This window comes from Poecilia latipinna, unplaced genomic scaffold (genome assembly GCF_001443285.1).
Source record: "Poecilia latipinna isolate Pla-1442-1.1 unplaced genomic scaffold, P_latipinna-1.0 Scaffold2620, whole genome shotgun sequence".
NCBI classification, from domain to species: domain Eukaryota; kingdom Metazoa; phylum Chordata; class Actinopteri; order Cyprinodontiformes; family Poeciliidae; genus Poecilia; species Poecilia latipinna.
The window spans coordinates 52,085-70,952 of record NW_015115236.1 but is presented as its reverse complement, the minus strand read 5'-3'; the positions used below and the strand labels follow the sequence as shown (position 1 = coordinate 70,952).

The following is an 18,868-nucleotide window of genomic DNA, read 5'->3' as shown; positions in this document are numbered from 1 at the left end:
AATAATGCTGGGTAAACGGTTTCATTATGTGGGATGACCTTTGTTTATCCGGCTTTGTCACAAGTCAGAGTCCTTTACAAAACATTATGACTCTTGTTTTCTACAGAAAAACGTTACTGTGTGGAGTGGAGAGAGTGACTGTGAGTGGTTGGGAAGAGGATTAGGGCCACTGAAAGAAGAAAAACAATTCAGAGTTTAATCCCAAAAATTCAGGTGTTTCTCATAATTTTATTGTAGAATTGATTTTTTTCCCCTCTGAATTAGGAATTTTTCTCAGAATTCTGATTTTAATCCCTGAACTATGATACTTTTTCTCAGAACTGACATTTTTCTCAGGATTCTGACTTTAATCTCCAAATTATGACTTCAATTTCCAAATGCTTAATTTTTATTTTCAGAATTCTGACTTTAAAACCAGAATTATGATTTCACAGTTATGACTTTTTCAAGATTCTGAGTTTCATCCCAGAATTGTGAGTTTTTCCCCCCAGAATTATGGCATTTTTCTTAGAATTCAGACTTTTAATCCCAGAAATCTGACATTTTCTTCTCTCAAAATTCTGACTTTAATCTCTGAATTCTAATTTTAATCCCACAATTCTAACTCCTCCCCCCACCTCCTCCAACAATTGTGACTTTAATCTCAGAATTGTGGCCTTTCTTTCTTGAAATTCTTACTTCAATCTCAGAATACTCAAAATTCTGATTTTAATCTCAGAAGATTAAGATCAGAATTCTGGAGAAAAGCCAGAACTTTGTCTCTGGTTTTCATACATCTATACCACTGTTGCGTTGCTTTCATAGTGTTGACAGGTTTTTTCCATCAACCTCATTAAATCAGAGCAGAAACTCTTCTCGAAAGACTTTAACTATGCAGCAAACCTCTATCTAAGAGGAAACAATACGTTAAAAATTTTAATAATGTCAGGATATTAATAGCCAAAACATTTTTCCCTTTCTACCTAGACTATTGTAGTGAAAAACACAGTTAGAGGCAATAAGGGAGAATCATTTGAATGATCCCCTTGAGGACTTTGCCAGCAGCCATTACCCTACGGTCAGTAAAAACTCTCCGTGTGGCTGAAAGAAGCACTTAGTCCTGTGAAAAAGCCTGAATTCACCCACCGAGGTGAAAGATTGACACACAGCTTTCCAGATCGCTCCAGGCAACCTGTTTTCTCTTCACAGCCCATCGAGCGTCTGCGTAGTCAGGTGGATTTACAAGTCAGCTTTAGCACCGTTTTAATTAGCCTGCGCGTCTGTCTGTCTGTGTCCGTCCTCCAGATGGACCCGGTGCAGAAAGCCGTCCTCCATCACACCCTGGGCATCCCTCCCACAGCCAAGAGGAAGCATGTGTCCTGCAGCGTCTGCCAGCTGAGGTTCAACTCACAGGTGAGCCACTCGAATATAAATTCTCCGCAGAATCAGACTCCACAAAGGCTTAATTTGCTGGGCTGTTCGGCCCGAATCGCAGCTGCATTGAGATGCAGATCAAGTGTTCAGTCCTCTGTAGGCGATGATGCTGACTGAGCAGCAAGACAAAAAAACCTGACAGGTAGGCACTTTGTGAAGTTTATGAAATGCAACCGGGAGCACTTTCATGTTTTTTTATGAAGTAGTAGATTACTCTGCTGCTGAAATTACATGAGGAACAGAAGTGAATAAAGAATGTTTTATTTTTTTACATGACTTCAAAGAAATAAAACTTTTCTGCAGACACCAGCCGTCACAAATTAATCCTCACTGGATGGCTTGTGTTGACGTGTAATTTTGTACGTGTTTGTACTTCAGTTTGGTTCTACAAGACCAATGAAAAAACAAAAAAAACATTCAGTCGGTGTTTAGCAAGGGTTAGGGTTAAATTGACCCTTAGGGTCAATTTTTTTTTCTCTTGTGTCTGGAAAATGAGCCGTTTGAAAAAACCTCCTGAATGTAGCGTCACAAATTAGCAGCCACTAACTTTCACCTGGCAACCCCAGCTAAGCCCAGGCTGTTACCTAGCAACCCAAGTGGAACTCTGCCCGTCACCTAGCAACCTAAACTGAACTCCCGCTATAATCTGCTTTTGGAGCTATTCTTTTTCATTAATATTAAGACATTATTGACTCAAAACTGGCTTCTATGTCTTCCTGAAAAGTAACTTGTAAGTTACTTTTGTCTTATTTCAAGTGTAACTAGAAACTAGACAAAAAATACTTAAGATTTTGTGTTTAACAGAACTAAATGTTTTTTCCACAACTCTTCTCTCCAAAACTGAAACTACACTGCAAAAACACGGTCCAGTTTATAGTGCAAATATCTGAAATGAGGCAAAACTAACAAGCTCATTTTGAGCAAAATGCATCATCAAGTCAGTAATTGCTTAGTACTGATGTTGATGCACCTACTAGTTATAAGTCAAACAATCAAGACATTTTCCCAAAATGTTTTGTTAAACTGGCAGATTATTTCCCTTATAACAAATACTTTTTCATACATAATCAGGAATTATTGATTTAAGAGAAGTTCCCATATTGTGCTGAACAGCTGCTTTTTTTTAAGTGTATTTTAAGATATTCATGCTAGAAACTAGATACAAATATTTTGTACTTTTATTAATTATGAGTATTCAAAACTTTTTCCTCTTTAAACATAAAAGTGGGAATTTTTGAAGGCTTAATTTAACATTATTAATGAAAAACACAGCTTAGGTGGAAGTTGAAGGACTTCTTCTTTCTGTTTGTTGCCATTACTTCATGTTTTCCCAGAACATCATGCGTATCACAGCAGGTAGACTTTATTAGCACATTTCCATATTCAGTGTCTTCTACATGCTCGAGTATTTTAATCAAACGCTCGGCGTTCGCATTAACTCGCTAAATCTAACCAACGTTCGAGCGCCTAACCAAGCAGATGGGTTTCGATTTTCTCCTGCACCTAATTTCCATACCACTTTGGAAGTAATCAAAAAAGATTTAAAAAGAAAATCAGTGGTGGTGCATATTGTTAAATCAGAAGCATCCCTAACTGGCAGTGTCACGGCACCTTTCATTAAGCAATAATCAATCCATTTTCAACGCTGAATGGGCAGGTGATTACTCAGGATGGGATTATTATGTTATACAGAGGAAATCATATCTAAGGACTTACTGACTGTTCATCAGCTGCTCATTTTTGGCCTTCGTTAAAGAAAAAGGCTGCGTGTTCAGCGTATTTACGTGACGAGTGGACGCCCTCTGATACTTGCTGGTAATTTTTTTAAAAACTTATTCACTGCCAGATGGATTAGATAATTAAATTTGCCAGAGACACGAATTTGACATAGTGTGCTAAATAAAATTTTATGTTCCTGTTCATGAGCGCTCGTGTAAAAAGCAAAAGCTTGAAAGAGATTTTTTTTTAAAAGACAAGAAAAAAACAAACAGCTTTTTTCAGTTTCAGTCTTTTTTTAACAACTGGAAAACAAACTTAATAGTATCAGTTTACAGATTTTAATAAAACTTGGTTGTTTTTAGTTTTAACTTCTGAACAGCTGGAGTGGATTTTCATACCTTTAGTTTTTGGGTTTTACTCATTGAGTTATTATTATTATTATTATTATTATTATTATTATTATTATTATTATTATTATTATTTATTATTATTATTTCAGTCATCTTTGTTTCACAGTTTTTTCCTGGCTTTCACTTGATTGGTATAATTATTTCTGTTTGCTTCATTATTATTTTTAGATTATAAAGACATCTGAGAGTTTAATGAACATCAAATCTATAAAAAGACTAAACTATAAAAACACTAAGAAATGTTAATCCTCCACTCCAACTGCAAACATGTAACCTTTGCCATTAAGCCTTAATAGTCAGCATCACTCTGTAATTAAACAACCACCAAATTATGTGTATTAGTGGAAGTGAACTCCTTTATATTTGATGTATTAGTTATATTTGCTCCTCCTTTCTTTTTTGTTTAGTTATCAAAATAGACAAAAGGTGCTAAATTTGCTGAGAAAAATATAACTAAATTCTAAATTTGCTGTAAATAAATCAAATTCTTGCTTTTAAGCATGACTGAAGTTGCATTTTTTATTGTTTCACTGCATTAAAAGCCTCAAATAAATTAAATTTATACCAATGAGTGTATTTAAGGTCATTAAAGCTAACTCACCTAACTCATTAGTACTAACTCACCAGAATAACAGCTAGTTTAGTTAGTTTTTATTTTTTACTGATGCCAACTGTGTGTTTTGACTGTCCCACTAAAGGCTTCACACACAGCATGTGGCCTGACAGAACAGAGTCTTAACTAAATGTGTTGGTAATGATGATGAAGACGTTAATGCAGAGTTAAGTTTAAATGAAGCCATCAGAGGGACTGTTTTCCCACTCCTGTTCTCACCTTGTGGCAAAGAGAAGGCCAAACATTTTTATGTGATGTTTTCCTAATATTAGTGTCTGTTTCTAACCTAATGGTTAATAAAAAAACAGGATCCAAATTATTTTATTTTATCACATTGCAGCTTCAACATATCATATTTTTACTTTTATTTATTTTGCTTTCTACAGCTAAAAAAAGAATACTTCATTTTTTACAGTTTGACATTTTTATACAGTATAAAGACATTTTAATGCCTGGCTAACAGTATATTACAGTATTTCTTTAGTAAAAGACGAAGCTGTGAAAACGAACGAAGTAATTAGCTTCATCTACTTATTTATTATATTATATTTATTTTTAACTTTTTACTTTTACTTGAGTAATTTTATGATGAAGTATTTCTACTCTTACTTGTGTAAAATTTCTGGATTTTCTATCCACTGACTGAAAAACAAACATGTTTTAACCAAAAACTCACCAGACAGACACACACCTGCTGTAAAGTTTCATAGGTTTTTTATTGAAATAAATTGATTGGGAATAAATGTTATTTGCCTGATTTTGTAATTTTTTTTGTTACTTATACGAGTTATTGTCATTTTGGTTGTTAAAATACCAAAATTTCCTCTTAACTTTATATTTTGGCCCATCTTATGGTGTAATTTTTAAATATTAAATGATTGATCAGTTTACTCAGTACTTGGATAGACTTTTTACCAGATAACATCAGTTTAGAAAGTTTTGGCACCAATTCAGAAATAACCTAATTATTTTTTGAAAGTTTCATTTGCCAGATCCAGAGTTTTTGTTCTTATTTAGGAAAAAAAAGAGCAAAAATATATAAGGTAGGCAAATTGTTTTTTATTTTTTATTTCATTACATCACTGTATTATTAGTGTGGTGCAAAAAACCATCAATATGCCTGGTTTCCATGAAAGATTTATCTTACATAAACACAAATCTTGCTCTTGAGCATTAGTGCATTTCTGATACAACCCTACAGCAACATGCAGGAATAATTAGATTTATCCAAATATATAAATAACGCTCAGCAGGGAGCATGTTCTGGCTGCTTGCTTGGACCAGAAGAAACCTGTATTTTAGGAATGCGTTTATTTTTGTTTCACGAATCATTCTCGATGTTTCTGAGTCTCTCAGCGTCTCAAACTTGCAGCCTCTAAAGCGCCATGTTTATGTCTCATAGTTATAACTTCCTGAAACGGCTACCTGTGTTTATGTGTTGTGAGTTGGAGTCATTTTGTGGGGTTTTATCTCATCCACAGGTGTGTGCATTGCAGCAGCAGTAAACTGGGAACAATCCAAATGACCTCCATATCTCATTAATGCAAGAAAAAAGAGCCACTATAGATTTCTCTTGCACCCTTAAAGAAATCTATTTCCATAATTTAGAAGCTCTGGACTCCATAGACTCCAGGAGAGTGTTTATATGCCCGGTGAATCTGGGTCATAAAGATTTATGACCGGCTAAGAATAGTGGATAAACTCAGAATTACAAATAAGGGAGGAGGATGACTCCATAAAAAGATAAATAAATAAGCAAAACCACAAAAAAAAAACGCTTTGGGGAACTCAACAGATAAAACATGAGTATAACTCCTTAAGCAGGTTTCCCTGTCCTAACATAAGCACTGAAATAATATTTAATTTAATTGGACAGATTAATTAACATCTTCTTTGGGAACAGGAGATTTTTGCATTTTATTTTTGCTCTTTAATGAATTACATCATCTTAGTTTATGGAGTATGACATGTTATGGCTTGATTTTCTTCTCATTGCTTTATGTTTCAATCGCTAAGGTTTGGAACAAATCATGTTGGGAAAAGGCTTTTGGGGTTTCTCTCTGTGGTTTTGGGATTTTAGTGGATTTTTATTGTTTTGGAACAATAATAGTTTTTAGCTTTGTTCTAAAACAAATTCCACTTTAATAGAGAAGTCATGGTGGCTTGAAATAAAAACCTTAAAACTAGAATTTGATTGTAGTTTATTGGGGATATTATGGTACAAACGTTGAAATAAAACATGATTTTCTACGTTTTTCATAATAAAAATCTGAAAAATGTGGCCCTCCTTCACTCATTTACCATTAAATAAAAACCTGTAAAATTAATTGGCTTCAGAATTAACTTAATAGAGTCGGTTTGTGCACATTAACATGTCAGTTTTGATTAATTAACTAAATAGATTTGAACATGGAGAAAATTTTTTATTTTTTTAAAGGTTAAATTTTTGACTCCACGTTTTGTTTCTGGTACGACCAAAAATCAGACGCACACACAGGGTTAATTAAAAAAAAAAAAGGCTATTGTGCTAAAAGGAGTTATCCTTTTACTTAAACTATTCAAGCATAAAATACCATCACTTTGCATCAGTCTCATCGTTGAATGACCTAAATGGCAAATTAAAAACAAATATATTTGTCGTTTAGTTCATATAAACAATGGAAGATTAGAAAATAAAATAAAAAATATGAGAATAAATATGTGCAAAAATTAAGTCAAAATAATACAAGAATAATGTTGTAGTGTTACAAAAATAAGGTCATATTCTGACTTTATTCTGGTAAAATTACAGATTTATCTTCATAATATGACATTATTTTCATGTTATTGCTACTTTATTTTCATATTATTTTGACTTTTTTCTTGTACGAGTTTCTTCTTGTAGTGTTATGACTTTATTCTAATAATTTAATTCTTTTTAATTTGTATTTTTTACTCATATGGCTCCAATATTCTGTCCTACATGTCTATTTATTCAGTATATTATCAGCAAAAAAGTGTTTTTGAATTGAAAACGCTGCTTATTTTCTCTATGATGGCTTTTGATTAAAATGTGATTAATTTCACTTAATTAATTACAGACCCAGCAATTAACTTGATTAAAAATTGTAATCGTGTCCCTCCACTACTCCATATAAAAACAGCTTTTCTTTGCAGACCTCAGCAGGAGACAGGAGAGTTTTAAAACAAGGCTTATAATAAAAATCACACCAAGTGTTGAGCATCTCACAGATTACTATTTTAATCACCTGAAAATGGAAATATCAGGTGATTTTAGCAAACTAAAATCAGCCAAAATGTTTGACTGATTTGTTGTGAAACCTACAAATGAAGTGGCAAAAAGAAAGCTGCTGTTGAAAGAGAGTCATAAATTATGCTTGCATGTTGACACAATGAGAACAAAAGTGAAGCAAAATGCAGAACAATCCTAAAAATAAAAAAAACTGTTTGAGGCTGAAAAAGATCCAAGACCTGCAGCAGGATGATAACCCGAAACATTTAAACTCCCACAGAAATCCAAAGCTGCACTGCAAAAATACAAAACCATGACAAGGATTTTCTGTCTGCCGTTTAGTCCAAACATCTCATAACACTTAAAATAAAACAAAACTAAGTTACAAGTAACTTTTCAGCAACGTAAATAATTCCTTAATATTGATTTTTTTAAAGTACTTATTCCACTGGCAGATATTTTCCCCATGTTATAGGTGAAATAATCTGCAACTCATCAATATTAATGAATCGTTTATTTAGAACAATCTATTATATTTTGCTTAAAAGTTCCTTCTAAGTTAGTTTTGCCTTATTTCAAGACAAAAATACTAGGTTAGATATTTTGTTTTTGCAATGAATGACAATGAGTCATAAAACTAAAAATGGGAAGAAAATGTTGCCATAAATGCGAAAGTGAATGATTCTGAGGTCAAACTGAACATTAATCACTGAAAAAACAAGTATTTTGACCTACTTTTTATTGCAATTATAGTACACTTGAAATATGACGACACTAACTTACAAGCAACTTTTCAGCAAGACATGGGAGAATTTTAAGTAAATATTTCCTCAATATTGATTTTTAAAAAATTTCCAGTGGAAAAACATTGTTTACTCCCATGAAAATACACTGTAAAAACACAAATGTTACCAAGAACTTTTAGCTTCTAGCTTCTGATTCAAATACCTATATTTGAAATAAGACAGAACAAACTTACAATGAACTTTTCAACAAGATAAAGAAGTTTACTTCTTTAATATTAATTAAAAAGTACTGGTTCTTCTGGCAAGTTATTTCACTTATAACAAGACATAAGTGAGATAGTCTACCAATGGAACTAGTGCTTTTTAATTAATATTAATAAGCTCCTGTATCTTGCTGAAAAGTTACAGGTAAGTTGGTTTTATTTTATTTTAAGTTCACTAAGATATTTGCACTAGAAACTAGACCAAAACAAAAACCTAATAAACTAAAACTAGATGAATCCTTCCTTTCAAACAGCCTGAAACATTTCTGTGATAATGGCTCCGGATCTAAACTTAACCTCTTCAGGAATTAGAGCATCACTGGTTTCTTTTCTCTCTCCATGCCTTGTCTTCTTCAAAGAGCATCTGGAAGGAAAACAAATCATTTCACTCCTGGATTTAATAAAACGCGCGCCAGACGTGGAATCCGGGCGTTCCATTTCACTGCGCTGATAAAACATGAAATATCGCTAAGGCTGCATTAAAAAGCCATCCATATTACAGCAGACTCATGACAAACTGTTAGCTGGGTCTTTGGTACCTGCAGGGTGATGAATGTGGGGTCAAATTAATAGTTACATGCCAGGACAAGACATGCAGCTAGTTTGAAAAAGTGATGCTGCTTAGAGGAAATCATCCCAAAAAAAAATCACTGAAAAGATTTGTGGCCGGAAGAGAAACAATGAAAGCTTACAATCATTTTTAGAAAAATTAAGCATCTAAAGCGGTGTTTGTAAAATGTTCAGGCTGAAGATCATTTAATCCAATTAACAAGCACTCACAGACCACCTAATTTAAAATTTCCCTGCAATAACACATCTTAAAAAATATACAACCATAAATGAGAATATCAGTTTTCTTGGCCACGATAAAATCATACAAATCGAGGACGTTTTGAGTTATTTACTGATTCTTAAAGCTTTCCAGTAATGTCTAACACGTGGAAATCAAAAAATAAGTTGTTCTTTTACAAAGTGTTGTGTGAATTAATAACATTTTGGGGCTATTTGTAATTTAGAAGCATAATGAAAGAGAAACAGACTGGAGTTGCTTTGGCAGAAACAGAAATCATTTTCTGCTCTAGTAAATAAAAGAACAATTCTCCCATTCCTTTGTATTTATCTATTTATTTAATTCAACTTAATATTTTTTCATTAAATAAAAATAAATGATAAAATAAATGATAAAAGTAACAATAGCTGATGACGTGCGAGCAGAGCATTATAAGCAGGCGACGTGGTAAGAAACAAAGAACAGTTCTCACCAACTGAGACTCGTTCACAGCTAATGAACGACACGAATCCTCCCTTAAGGTTTGACTTTGCTTCCTCCGATCATGTCAGTAATCCTGGCGTTGTTTTCTTTCCGCTGGAATGTTCTGATTTTCTTCTAAAAGCCATTTATCCATCATTATCCTTAAACACAATTCGTTGCTAAGCTAGCTGTAGCGTCTCACTTTGTGCTGACGTCACGGTAAATAAACGGTCGTTTACATGCAGTACCTGACAGACCACCAGGGGGAGCCCGTGGATCTAAAGACTGAAAGCAAAACAGGAGAGGCTGGCCTTTGTTTAGCCGTGGACCATAAATAATAATCCATGCTGGTGTTTTCCGGGTTCATGAAACTGGCTGATTTATTTAGTCCAAGAGGCAGTTTCATCCCTCCTTCATGGCTTCCTTCCTGCCACAGGCAAAGTATGCTGGGAAATCCTCAGCGGTAAACAAAGACAGCTCAGATTCTGCGTCTCCTGTCTGTGTTTCTGGATGAATTTGTTGTTTTGAAGGTGAATGTTAGTAAATCTACGTGTTCAGACTGTAAAATCAAAAAATGCTTCATCCACAATATTTGTAGCTATATAATAAAATTGTCGCAATTCTGTTGTCAATTGAGAAAAGAAAGGCGGAAATTTTAAGGAAGCTTCCATGCTCTTTGGTTCACCTGGTAAGGATGAGTAAAATGTCTTAAAATAAATTAATCTTTTGTTGTTTTATGGGGAATCTGAGTGAAATATTTAGAAAATATTTTTTTCTAACTTGTAAAAACGTGTATCCATTACACAAACATTAGGTCAAATATTTTTAAATCTTTCATTGTGAGATTCTGAAACTAAAACAACTTTCTACCAGAATAACGACAGAAGATAAAGTGGTATTTAGAAACAAACAAAAAAGAAAATATTAAGTTTTGAGGGGTTTAAAGTTTGTACAGGTAAAGATGTAATCTTTGATCTATCTCCAGGATTGTCAGTGTTCAGGTTTTATGCATCATTTAGGACCTTAATAATGCAACAAAAGTCTGTTTCCTACAGCCATGTATTGATTTTCCCAACTTAAATAAAGTTTAAGTTGATGTCGACAATGTGTTTTAGCTGCTCCACCTTCTCATTTAGGTGAAGTTGGGAAGCAGAGAAGATTTTTTTTCTCTGCTATTCGTTGTGTGTTCACGTTCATGTCATTCCTCCACTGAACAAAGCACACTGATTGGACACAAAATGCCTAAAAATGGAAGGATTAGGACCAGTCCAGTGGTTTTCCAAAGATGTTTCAGTGTGGGCTCCAAGCAGCTTTCTCCAAATTAGGTCTCTCTTTTGGTTTTGGCTTTTTTCACTGGCCCTAAATCCTGCTGACTGCGTTTCTCTGCTCAGTGATCGTCTTGTATCACATGTTGGATATTTGAGAAATTATAGAAAAGAGAATTACTACAAAGAAGAAAAACGTGTCTTGTATGATTGATTTTCTTGTGTAATTTATTTCGCCGGTGCAAAAACAAAAAGCAGTAAAAATGCTTACTAAATAAAAATTTCCTTTCCACTGCTCTGCTAATTCTGTTTAGCTTGTTGTATAGACATATTATTCTTTGTTTTCCATACTGTGTCTACATTCAGCTGCTTTCGCCTGCTAAATATATCTTTGTTTGGTCGTCTCACAGAGCCAGGCCTTGGCCCACTACAAGGGCACCAAACATGCCAAGAAGCTAAAAGCCCTGGAAACCCCGAAGAGTAAGCTCAAAGGCTCAGCGGTCACCAAGGAAACGGCCAACCAGGAGACCGCCAAGGGCATCAACACCTTGCAGGTCCCCAACGGCACAGACAGGAAAGGTCTGTGTTTTCCTGTCCTCCACACATTCCCCGACACACGCTCCATGTGGGCTTTATGCAGCTGCTGCACCTCAGCAACATTAACCTTAAAATGCACTTATTCCTCCTGGCGTTAGTTACACAAGTTCTTAAAATTCACGGGGTTTTTTGTACTTCCATTTGGGTTTCTGCTGCTTCTAAAAACACTCCAAGCTCTTAAAAAAACGCCCAACCGGTTTTTGCAATAACTTAATGTTAAAGTGAGCCGTTTCAAAGACTTTGGGAATGTAACCTCACTGATCAGCAGGCACTGCCCGTTACCTAGCAACCTCGGCCCATCACCTAGCAACCCAAGCTGAGTTCCAGCACATTTGGGCAGCTAGTCTTACCCAGTGTGGACTGTACAATGGCTTTTGAAAGCCATTTTGAAATTAATGAACATGTTTTGTTTTGACGTGTTGCATGTTATTGTTTGCATCCAGAAATTTTGCGCATGGGAGGAGAAAAGACGATTTTTTTACAGGCCATCTATAGCTGCGCTGCTGTGGTAGAACAATTCCCGTTATCAAAATGAAACCTGGAGATGTAGGTATTATTAATTTAGTGCAGTGCGCCACAGCAAAGGGAAAAATAACGCAGAAAACTCTTATTTTCTTCTTTTTTCTACCTTTCTCAGACTCGTTTCTATAGCAACTGACTGACAAAGGATCAGGATTCAGCTCCATAAAACAGGCAAACATTTCACACACGAAGAACAGAACTTTCAGTCTGTTACAGTCTTAAGTTTTCAGGCTTGATGTTTATTTTGTGATAGATTAGCTACTGCAGCTAATAGCTAATCTAACCAAGCGGTTGATTAGCTAATTTAAGCACCTGCTGAACTGATGATCTGCCAGAGCTGGTGTTTAGATCTACTTTTTTTAAAACTGAACCAAAACACCAAATTCCACATCACATCGACATGTTAAGGTTGTCAGAGTCAAGCTAGCATAATTGACCTACTTCTCTTTCCCTTATATTTTCTTAATCAAAACCTCTAGTTGTCGTAGTGTTGACAATTGGTAGCAAATCACTGCGTCCTTTTTTCTGTTATGTATCAGGTGTACATTTAAGATTTAGTGCCTTATGTTGACAACTTGACAGCTAAAACTAATGCTACTAATCAAGCAGTTTTTTGCCCACAGTGGGAAAATGGGGGCAGGATGTTGTGTATGTGACGTTACACTGCAACACGTCTGTAGGCTGTAGACTTATTCTAACCTGTTAAAGGAAGCACAATGGGTCACCTTTAACCCCTTTGGGCCTTGAACAAACTCTGTGGATCATAACTAACTACATACTGGTTGATCTGCCAGGTTAGAGGGAAAATATCAGATTTTTAAGCTTGCGGGAACAGGAGTGATTTTTGGTTCCTCTGTAGATACATATTTTCAGAAGGCGGTTTTTACTTTCCAAACACTTGATGCTCATTGTCATCCTTTTTACTGCTATTTCAGGTCACCTAGTCCTTTCTCTGTCAGTTCAGAAAAATATGTAAAAAACTGACAGTTACTCTACTGAAACTGAGAAAAAGGGAATACTAAGCTGCTCAGCTCACACAAAGCTGGATATCTGGGAAAATGAAAACATTTTTCGGTCTTTCATCCACATGAAAACTCTGTGTTTGTGTTTGCTTGTGTTCATGGGAAAACAGAGATTTATGGTCCAGCACGACAATATATCCACATATTCACTTTTACAAGATCCCCAGTCGACATTGTGTTGTATTTTAATAACTTTATATTCTAATAAGCAATTTAAAAGTGGTTCAACCTACAGTACCCAGTATAGAATGTGATTAAATAAAAGCTAACTTGTACTATGATGGTTTGTTTGGAAGGTTTGCCAAGAAGAAATCCCGTCCCTTTAAAAGTAATGCTAGAATCGAAAAAGTTAGATTTGTAAAGTTGCCTCCAAAAGAGCCACAGTATTTGTAGAACAGTATTTCTTGGATCAGAGTCAACAAGCATAGCGCCACATTTAGAGAAAAATACAGCAACACCTGAACTCTAAAGGTAGAAGTGAATTCCTGGAGCTAATAATAAATAAAGGAAAGGAAAGGGCTGAATCCAAATGCACTAAAGATAAGAATAAACCAAGAACTAACACACAAAAGAATGACATAATAAGGCAGAATTGAAGTAAATAAAGAAGAAATAATCAAAACAGAAACAGCTTTCACTCTTTTTTAAGGAAATAAAAACCTATGAAGGCTTAATATCACCCTTTATTTCAACTTCCATAACAGAGAATGCCAAAAGTTATTATTTTCTGTGTTTTTATCCAATGTGCCATTTTTCTAATTAAAATTTTGGCAGGAACACGTTGTTGCTAGTAGACGCTAAAAGTGTATATTTGTGCTGTTGTGTGCAAGCAGTGGCGTAAATCCTGTGATGTTGTCCAGGTGTTTGCTTCATGGTTATGTCCTGGACAAAACACGCATTAAATGGTTTGCAAAAAATAAATCTTTCAGCAACTGATGGGAACCAGATGCTGATTATTCGTTGCTCTGAGTTGGCAACAAATTGCGCTGCTGATAAGTCCTTTTCTGTCTCCTCGACGAACATATGTGAAGGATAATATAATCTTCTCTTAGTCTGCAGAAATTATAAAAGCTCGCACTTTGACTTTGGAAATTTAGAGAAGAAGCAGAAACATTGAGCCGTCTCGAATCCAGGCCTGAATTTTCTTCATCTTGTCCTATAACAAGAAGGCATAAAGATAAATACTGTCGGGATTTAATGCACAATATAAGTTGTTTTATTCCATTTTAGAGAGAATATTTTAGAGATTTACATCCCTCCTATAAAAATGTCAAAGCTAATTTGTGCTTTTTGGATTAGAACCTTGTACTCCCACGTAGGCTGCACTGTTACTCAATTATAAGATTATGTTTTTGTTTTTTTTACTAAAAATTGAAAACTACATTTTCCATTTGTGGTCTCTAAGACCATTTCTCATTGTAACAGGAATTTACGACTGTAGAACAGAGCTGAAGTGATGCAGATTTACATGTATGTTATTAATGAGTGTCTCTGTTTTTGAAATACAATGGGTCTGGGTTCTGACTCGGTACAGGACGTTCTATTCCTTAATCCTCAGCCAGTTCTCTGTGGATTTATAGGTGTGTTTGGAGTCCCTGTCATGTTGCAAGGTCCAGTTCAGCTTCAGCTTTATTTATCTTTTTGCAGATAGTGTCACTTTGTCTTTAGACCATCAAATGCACAGTAAATTTAGTGGTGGATCATATTATAGTAAGCTGGATTACAACAACAAAGCATCCCAGATCATGACACTCCCACCTCCATGTTTCACTGTTGCTGTTAGGTTATTTTTGGACAGTTTCCAGACTGGCAGGCGTCCACCAGATAATCAAGATCCAGTTTGTTTGTCTGGAAAGTCTGGTTCATTTTGGGGAGGTGTGAACATATAACTGAACTCTGATGTGAATCAAAAACTCTGGTTTGCCTAAAAACTAAGGTCTCAGTTTGGTGAAGTTAACTTCTCCCAAAGCAGGATGTGGACTACAGTCAGGGCATTCTGGGTAAATACAACCAAAATAGACTTGATAGTTTAGCGCTAGTGGGAGAAATGACTCGTGGTTTTTTTACCAAAGACAAAAGAGAAATCCTACTAAAATCTGATGTCAGCCCATTGTTGTCTACTTTACGTGAAAAAGGAAGTTATCCTCAGTGGTTTCTTTTAAATTATGTCTAAAGGTCCAACTGCGCTAGCTCTGTCAAGCCAAAACAGCCATGAGTAACGTCTTTAAGACTTTTTAATTTGAAGCGGAGCACGTTGAAATCGATGGGAATGTAGAAATCTCAAGAGGTGATGAAGAGGAGGTGAAACAAACAGAGGAAGAGGATAGAGTTGGCCGTAGGAGCTGCTGGTGTTTTGCTGCTACTGCCTTCAGCTTCATAATGAAACAATGAATGACACTTACCTCTGACTGAGTGATCCGGTAAGGGGTTCTATAGCTCTGTGTCCGGTTTGATCTTGATCCGTTGGGATTTCTGGTTTTGCTAGCAGTTTAGCTCTGTTAGCACTTGAAAGAGCGTCCAGTTCTGCCTGTCTGTTTTGCTCGTACAAATGACTCAAAGTCTTCTGGAGAGAAATGTTGAGATGTAAAAGTGTAGGTCCTTTGGAAGTTGTGTTCCACTCCGGTTCTTGCACTGTGTTCTCCTTTCTTTCATGTGGGAAATGACCCAGATTTGTCTCAAGTTTTATTTTGTTTTTTATTTATTTTTTTATCACAGCCAACAGTGACACAGTGTGGCATTACCTAAAATTACGCCAGTCAAATGCAATACGATAAGCAACTACTGGGGTAAAGTTAGCCTAGCTGTGTTTACTCTGTAGAGTCCAGTGCAGAATGGACCAAAACGCGTCATCAACCCATCGGGTGAAAAAATGGCGACCTCAATTGGTGACAAATACAACAAAAGATGTAAATTTCTGAAGTAATTATAAGTTTTGGCGAATCACAAACAGAAATTTTTTAGTTCATAGGAAAATTACAATATATTTAGGCCAACAAGTAAAACTAGTCCTCAATCACTTTAAGCAACTGTGAACATAATAAACAGATAAAACAATGAGCCATAATAAGATGACAACAAACATTAATCAGTTCATTTCCCTAAAAAATATCACCTGCACGATTCTATAACACAGACCTGAGATCTCAGGAGCACAAGGGGGGAGTTGGTTTATCGCAAGCAGTTCTGGTTAATGAATATTAATGTGCTCACATGTCAGAAGAATTAATAGTCAAGGCGGATAAATGCTGCATAATCTGAACGGCTGAAGTGTTTCACGGGCTCTAATGAAAGTCTCAGTTTGGTGGTGGAGTAATGGCCGCAGCGAGAGTAGGTGGAAACCACGGGGAGGCACAGCTCTGCTGGCTTTTATTGAAGGAGGATTTAAAATGGCTTGTTTTTGCTCTTAAATTCATGCAAATCATGGTGTTAACAATGCTGGCTGATTGCTCATTTCTGTTTTTCAAAATACATGTGATTGTGCCACGCAAATAATACTCTGTTTACTTCCATTTCCCATTTGAAGTCTGTGTTTTTAAGCAAAGAAACTTGACAAACGGAGTCAAATGCAAGTAAGGCTGTAGTTTTTCCCCCCTGAATTACAGGAGGGGAAAAGCTTTAAGTTGTCCAAATCACACAGAGCCATCAGAGCTGTCAAATTAAGATTATTTTGGCAGTCGGCTACACAGTGTAAGTCATTATGGTGAAACACTGCCATATTTGTCAAGAAACTGAGCACTGCTTCTCGACTTCTGCTCCTCACAATGTGTTTGGAATCAGTCTTTATTCTTTGACAGACTCCTTCCAGTTGCAAAAAAAATTAAATTAAAGGGAAAATGGGGCAATAGACGCCGATAAACTGACTAAATTACTCGTGAATAATACATTTTCACCAGAGCTAAGTGTGTTGGGAAGCAGTCCTTATTGTTTTCTTTTGCTGAATTCTCACATTTATTTGCTGGAAATAAAAAATGTCTGTCGCACGATAAGCAAAACCCAATAGCTTTATTGTTATTAAATGAGTTTAGACTCACTAAGACTGTCAAGTATCTTTCAAATGCTCCTTCTTTAGAGAAAGAAAGCTCCTCAAAACGCCTGAAAAGCTGTAAAAACATGGAGAAAGTTGCTTTGCTTTGGTTACATTCCATCTTGAAACATTTTGCTGAATGAAAATCACCAAAGCAATTAAAAAAATGCATATTTAAAAGCATAAAAATAAATCAAAAAACCCCCAAGGTGGCCTTTCTGTTGGTTTTCAAAGAATTTTAAAACTTTTCTGAAACAAAAAGATCGTTTTGAGTCACTCAAACAGGAAGGAGTGATGACCACATATGGATTACGACGCATATTACAAATCGACATGTAAATTTTCATTTTTTGGACTTTTGTCACTGCCTTCGACTTGGATAGAAACTGCTAGAGCAGCACAATATGCAGAAAGGTTATTATTAAAGCACTTTTGCTGTACACAACGTGCCTGGACTGCGTTCAGGGCCGGTCCAAGCCTTTCTGGGGCCCTGGGCAGATTTTTATTTGGAGCCCCCAAACCAGCACCAGATGATCCATCATTCCTGAGCTGCTCTATGTGTAACATAGCTACCATCATTAACATAATTTGTAATTAGCTTACATCGTTCATTTTAGCAAACTAAAAAAAGCAACTCTTATTTTGAAATGCAGAGTGGTATTTAAGTGGGCCACATTATTTTAATCTTTTGAAAATAACATCAGGTGATAAGCACTCAGTTTACCATAAACAAGTACACATGTATAATAGCATTTAGTTTGTATTATTCAGTGTTATTTTATATAAAAGTACTTTTTCATCAGTATTAAGGAATTATGTACTTAAAACAAGCTTCTGTATCTGACTGAAAAGTTACTCGTAAGTTAGTTTTGTCTTATTTCAAGTCTACTAAAATATTTGCAGTAGAAACCAGACCAAGGATACTTGGTAGTATTTTGTGTTTTGCAGATTTACCGTCTCCATTAGATTCATCTCTGGTTACATCTGTTCCTTTGCTGCTGGCTTTTAAATTCATTCTTCTCAGAAAAGTTTAAAATGATGGCATTGTCAAAGCTTAGAAGTAGCTTTCAGTGGTGCCACTTCATTGGTTTGTGGTCTAAAACTTATAAAAACATGCAGTAAGAGGGTCGTTGTCCAGCCAGCCGCTTAAACGCTCTGATTCTTCATCACTGAAGGTGCATGTTGTCTGAGCTGGATGAGCATCTGCTCAGAGAGGTGGGATAAATTACGCGGATGACTCAGCAGCAGCCTGTTAGGTTTGAGTGTTCGTGTCCTTACAGCAGCACCACAGAGTAGAGGTTGAAAGAAATGCCCACAGCGCATCCCTCCATCTCTCAGTTCCAGCCCAGCGCCTGAGGAAATGTACCCTGATATTAGCTATTAAAGAGCAGATTGTCAGGGGAGCAGCGCCAGCAGCGCCGACGCAGCTGTGCAGCGCTGCAGCCAGGCAGGAGCTGCAGGACCGGCCCCACGGTCCCCGTAGCAAACAATTAACTGGCCTACCATTAAATGTCAATTAATGGTTTATTACATTGAAATTAGTTCCAATTGATTCACTAATAACGCCCGGTAGTGCAGGTAGATGACATCAAGAAAATACATGTCAGTCTGTCATTTATCCAGAGGCGAGAAGAGGACCGAAAATCAGCTGAGAGCAGAACCACTTCAACATATTTTTACTCAGATAAAAGTGAAAAAGTATTTGGTAAAAAGTTTAAAAAGTACTGACTAACTGATCAAATTATCAATCATTTAATATTTAAAAATTACATCATCAGACGGACCAAAAT

The 18,868-nt window shown here is 35.8% G+C and overlaps 1 protein-coding gene across 1 annotated transcript in view; it reads left to right on the top strand.

Annotated features, from left to right (window-relative positions):
• The first annotated feature begins 1,265 nt into the window (after positions 1–1,265).
• Positions 1,266–18,868, top strand: part of znf385d (zinc finger protein 385D) — a 42,242-nt gene continuing 24,639 nt past the window's right edge. Inside the window, exons 1-2 of the mRNA XM_015020624.1 lie at positions 1,266–1,392; positions 11,324–11,492. Of these exons, the coding sequence (XP_014876110.1) occupies positions 1,285–1,392; positions 11,324–11,492 (277 nt within the window). The 5' untranslated portion in view covers positions 1,266–1,284. The remainder of the gene's footprint in view (positions 1,393–11,323; positions 11,493–18,868) is intronic.